Raw genomic sequence first — 5,670 nt, forward strand, 5'->3', positions numbered from 1 at the left:
GTGCTCTGGTCGCACCCAAACAAAACTTGGAATGCTATCCGGAATTCATCACTATCATTGAGGAATTTTCGTCCCCCTTTTCTCTTAGGTTGTATCGCAATCCAAACCCGAATCACTAGGCCCTAAACCGAGAGACCTCCCTCAGGTGATACCATGTATCCTGCCAAAATCGGTAAAGGGATTCCTAGGCCTATGGGAATGAACCTTGAGGCCACCTCCGCCCTGGATTCTGAAATCCATCCAAAAATTCCCAGACTCAAAAATAGAAATCAACATCCAAACACACCATGGCCTTTGGAAAAGGCTAGGCTAGGCTGAAATCCACCGCCATAAACTGGCAAAACCATGCCACTGATAGCAAGAGAACCATACACCAACATGCAAAGCAATGCATGTCCAAACCAACTAGGAAATCACACATGCAAAAGGTTACCTGCAAGTATTCCTACAGAAGTTTCCTTATCCTACTTTCCTTTCCTTGCTCCTTGCTTTCCTTTCCCTTTCCTTCACATGGTTTTTCTTTCCTTGCTCCAAACTAGAGTGCTCCAAGAAAAATCTAAATGACCAAGAGAGTGGGACAAATAGAATAATGAGATAGCTCCAAACTTGAACTTGACAAAAACCATGAATTGATCCTCAGAAGCCTTTTTATGAATGAGACCTCTAATTTCTTCATTTTCCATTATTTTCCTTCATTTCATCCTCACCTGCAACCTGTGACCTTTTACCTTCCTTTTCTCCTAATTTCCTTTATTTTCATAAATAAATGTGCCAAAATGTCTTTTTTCCTTTTAATTCCTTTGCCTTAGCCTTTGCCAATTTTCCTTAGCCAAAAAGCACATCTAGTGATGCCCACTAAGATATATTTGCCCAACATTCAGCTTGGAATACGTATCCTTTAATCGTGGTCTTATTTTTCCTTTATTAACTTTTATTACATGAACTTTTCATTATGGTGTTTACAAATAAATAAAATGATCTATATTAAATATGAAGCATCAATAATACATGTATACATTGAGAGTACAAAGATCCTTCTTGTATCCTTAGCTTTATCTCCTCCTTCATTAACAATAACAAGTAAGGTTATCTTTGCATGGAAACGAATTTCTCTCCCCTTTTTATGCGAATTAGTTACAACCTTATTTTTCCCTTGAGCTTAGTTAAGAAACCAACCTTGCACTTAGTATTGACCTTGGAAACCGATTTTCAGAGCTCCATTGCTCCTCCAACACTATTACTGAGCAATGCATCTATCATTTCACTCTTGAAAAGAGCAATGATCACTTTAGATGTACTAGCAAAAGACAATGAGTTTGTAAGCCTTCTAGATTTTCTCATTTCCAAGGAGAATGGTTTAGAAGAATGGGGAGGGCTTATGAAATGACCTGGGAATTTTTATGAGACTCTAAAATAAATATCACATGGATGTTTATGAATTCTTGCAAGACTAAAGTTGTTTTAGTAAGCCTCCGAATAGGTAGAACCATCTAGTAAGCCTTCTTTGAATTATTTCTTTCACACAAATACATGGGTCGTATCTGTTAGAGATGGACTCCATACATAGAAACTTATCTATCTACTTAGCAGGTTAGGGTGAGACCACAACACCAATCCAAGTGCATAGCTTACCCCCACTACAGTGTTTTGTGTGTCCCCATGCAAAAGGGAAAAAATTAGAATATGGTTAACTATTGATTATTGCTTAGTGAGTAGTTGGGTTAGTCTTTTTCTCTCTTATTTTATTTTCTCCTCTATTGTTTCTTATGAATCTATTCATACTACTATTTTAAATATAATCTTTCTTTTGTTATTGTTGATGATGTCTATACTTCTACAAATATTGTCACTAAGCCTAAGAGCAACCATGGGATATTCTTGGTGAATATACTATTGTCTACTCCTGCTAATATATGTCTTCCTCCATATTTTTTGGTGCAATGAAACATGCAACTCTAAGATCATAATTTATAGAGTAAGTTTTAGTATCCTTTGGGTGGTGACTTAATAATTTATCTCCATATATCCTTCTCAATATAATTTTCATGTTGTCCCAACTATCTCAATTATGGATTGGGGTACAACAATAGGATAAACCTAATTCAATCTAGTCAAGTGGAGGAAATCCTTCTAATGCCATCAATATATAAGACTGATGTGTGGAGAGTTATTTTCAACATTGGTAGTCAATGTGATTATTCTTTTTCTATCTCCTTTGTTATCATTTTACACGTCATCCTTGCACCCAGTATTACTTCATTTCTAGAGGTCTAGATGCATTTGCTACATTCTAATACATCTTTCTTTTCTCTTAAGCATCATGTCAACAAGTAGATCTAATATCTACTAACAATGACTTTCCCAAACACTATTTGTTTTATCCCCTTCTTCTCATATATTCAATTCCATTTCATCTCCTCATCATTATACCATTTTCTATGCATGAACCTCATAGTTTCATTTCACAATGAGGGAATAAATGCTCTATGTTGCTCATCCATAACATAGAAGTATAGTGAGCATCTTACCTTTTGTTGTAGCACATAGTTTTTGTATGTAAAGTTCATAAAGTAGATTCTCCTCTCTCGGGCAAATTTAAAATACAATTTATAGAATATTTATTCGTTTATGATACATAATGTTCAACCACCATTGTTATAAGAAGTATAAAGTATAAACCCTATTAGGTGTTCTATAAGCTAGCATTTCATTAACATGCTCAATAGTTTATTCACACAAATATCTTGAAATCATAATTTCCCTAGTTTTCTTAGTAGTTTCTTTCAATTTTTTAATGAGTCATTTTTTAAGTTTCCATTTTTTCTTGTAAGGATTTGTAAATTTTCATTGAATTAGAAAAAATATTTTCTAACTAAGCAATTACCTACTTTCATTCATGGAATCAAACATCGTGTGTCCACTTAGTTATTTCACCATAGGAAATCTATAACTATTTCATCATAACTTTAACTAAATTTGTTACCATAATAGTCATCATAATCCTTTGGCATAGTTACCTTCCTGAACATGGTCTCCTCATACTTAAGTGTTATAAATCTTCTCCGGAGAATTACATCATTCATATAAAATGTGAGTACTGTACTCGACTTCACGTAAGGCTTTCTTGAGGCCCAAAACACGATGCCGGTGCATTCTTCATAGATGTCTCACATTCAGAACGAATTCAAAATTCATAAACAAAGTCTGAAGTCTTCCCTCTCCCTTAAAGAATCAGAAATTTTCACACCCTAAAAATGTTGTGTTCTCATTTAGAGTGAATCTTTTGTTCAATTCTAACATGCGAGAAAACAAAAACCAAAACCATCACCTCAATCCATATCCTCCTTTTAATCAATCCCCTGGAATTCTGCACTCTTCATCTCTCATTATGCAGCAAGCAGCTCATCATGCATATATATAGAAAATGCTTTTCTGAAGTTCCATTAAAATAAAAGCTCTCTGTTATTCCAGACAGAATGTAAGTCCACGGGAGGAGCTGCGGAAGAATTCCGTTGATCAAGTGGTGTATCTAACGCATTGCAGAAATTCATTTCATTATTAATATATGGACTCAAACACGTATCCCCGTCGGCCTCTTCAATTGGCTGAGCCAATATGCTTTGACAGAAGCCATCGGTAGTCCACTGAAGGCTGTTAACAGAATTATTAGCTCCCATAGTACTGTTATTGCTTAATGAGCTAGAAAATGGCTCCACTGGGATTCCTGCAGACTGGTCAACCAGGACCTTTGAAACCGCGTTTGAAGAGTGGAAAGAAGGAAAATATGGATCTGTGGAAAATCCGAAATTTGAAGAGTGAGATGGTAGAGGCATGTGCTGATTGTATAGTGTACGGGGATGTAGGCCTGGAAGCTGTTGAATCCCTGGCTGCTGGTCTAGTATTGCACTAATCCGATCACAACTGATGGTGGGCTCTGAGAATTGTGCAGCTCTGGACATCTTATTCATATAAATCCTCAGTGCGTTTAGCATGAGATTGTGCATATATGAAGACTCGTCCATGAAACCAGCCATTTCAGATAGTTGATCAGAACAATCAGGACAATTTGAGCTTTTGCCACATCGAATCTGATGAAGATGGTGTACCTTTGAATTAGTGTTAGGTTCCATCGATATGGAGCTGCAGGACACATCATGAACATTTGCAGAAGTGCCGGATTGCCTTTCAGAAGATCTTGTTCGTCGATTATTCTCTGCAGTGTTATTGCAAGGGGACTCGAGGAGTGAAGGAAAGCATGGATAGCACAGTAGATCATTATATGCCTGACTTCTCGTCATCCCTATCGATCTCCTCTTCTTAAAAATTCTGCACACCACCCATTTATCCTGCACCAAGTCCAATCATTTACATATCAGGTGTTCAGTTCTCTCTTCTGTTGCACCAGGAGAGGTATATATTAACAGCTCCTTAGGGAGGATACTGTACTTTGTAGTGCCAATAAAATTGGAAAAAGATTAAACCTAAACGTAGTATTATTTATCTATGTCGCATTATTTGTTAAACCCCTACCTAGATGAATGTACTTACTTTAATTCAGGTTTGGGCTTTCAGTTTTTTTATCATATTACTTGCTAAACTCAGACCTATATGAACGTATATACTGTTACTGAACTATATCAACGTACCTTGCAGTTTTTGTGGAGGGGTTGACTGGAGAATTTGCCTTGGAGACGATACTCGTGCATTGCCCAGTTGGTTTTCTCCCCCTTGGGAGCTCTGCCCTTGTAGAAAACCAGTGTTTTCTTCATTCCAATCAGTGCAGATGATCCTGAAGTGAAAACCTCTCGATCTTTCCCGGTCGTTTTCCAGTATCCAGTCTCTGTGGCTCTGTTGGCGCGAAGGCCTCTCAGATACTTGCGGTTCCTATGGCTGAAGAAGTACCATTCCTTCTCACCAATTTTAGCTTTTGCTGCGCACATGTTATCATTACTAGTTACAGCATAATACTTACAAGATATAAATTCTCCTTCGCCGGTAAGAATAGAAAATTCAAGCAAAGTATGCCATTAAAATTATGTACTAGTTCATGATAAAATATCATATAATGGTGATGCATCACTTATATGTACCTGGTAGATCCCAAGGTTCACACTTGTTCAAGTCGGCCTCAGTAACTGCACGACTGGAGAAGGTGCTGTCCAAAATCTTGTTGGTGAGATAGTAAGTAACCAGTTCCTCATCAGTCGGATGAAACCTAAACCCCGGTGGCAGCTGGCTGTGTTCTTTATCCTCGTATACATTACTCATCTGGTTCAAGGTCGACTCCATGACTAGAATATAATAATCTATCTGGTTCTATGCCCAGAGGGGCAGTACCGAAGTGTAAAGCTCTGCTTCTTGTTGATGGCCGCTGTAAATCTCTCTGTAATGTACTACTGCACTAGGTAACTGAACGGAGATTGAATCCAGTACTCAGACGCATTACCAAATTGGTATTACCATTGCTACCCTTAAATCACTTGAATCATAAGCCTCCAACCATGTACGGGAAGATATTTAAGATGATCTAGCGTCGAGAGAAATAACAATTTCAGTGACTATAATGCCAAATATCGACCCACCTCCTTTGATGCTGACCTCTAATTTGTGGTCCATTTTCGTATATATTTTAAGGTCAACCCGTCCTTGGCCGCTCTCCGCTCTCCAATG

The 5,670-nt window shown here is 37.5% G+C and overlaps 1 protein-coding gene across 1 annotated transcript; it reads right to left on the reverse strand.

Moving 5' to 3' along the window:
- Positions 1-3,443: 3,443 nt before the first annotated feature.
- On the reverse strand, positions 3,444-5,289 carry LOC149178282 (uncharacterized). Its single transcript, XM_089423594.1, has 3 exons — positions 5,091-5,289; positions 4,647-4,930; positions 3,444-4,346 (listed from the first exon to the last, which is right to left on the reverse strand). Exons 1-3 carry the CDS (start codon positions 5,287-5,289, stop codon positions 3,444-3,446), a joined length of 1,386 nt encoding a protein of 461 aa, XP_089279720.1.
- Between the last annotated feature and the right edge of the window lie 381 nt (positions 5,290-5,670).

Source organism: Pinus tabuliformis, chromosome 4_1 (assembly GCF_031772625.1).
Source record: "Pinus tabuliformis cultivar Carrire ecotype Pingquan chromosome 4_1, CPIR1, whole genome shotgun sequence".
Classification (NCBI taxonomy): domain Eukaryota; kingdom Viridiplantae; phylum Streptophyta; class Pinopsida; order Pinales; family Pinaceae; genus Pinus; species Pinus tabuliformis.

Coding starts and splice junctions, on each gene's coding strand:
- LOC149178282 (XM_089423594.1), bottom strand. CDS start 5,289: ATGGAGTCGACCTTGAACCAGATGAGTAATGTATACGAGGATAAAGAA. Junction 4,931..5,090: donor TGAACCTTGGGATCTACCAG/GTACATATAAGT, acceptor ACATGTGCGCAG/CAAAAGCTAAAATTGGTGAG. Junction 4,347..4,646: donor CCCTCCACAAAAACTGCAAG/GTACGTTGATAT, acceptor GACTTGGTGCAG/GATAAATGGGTGGTGTGCAG.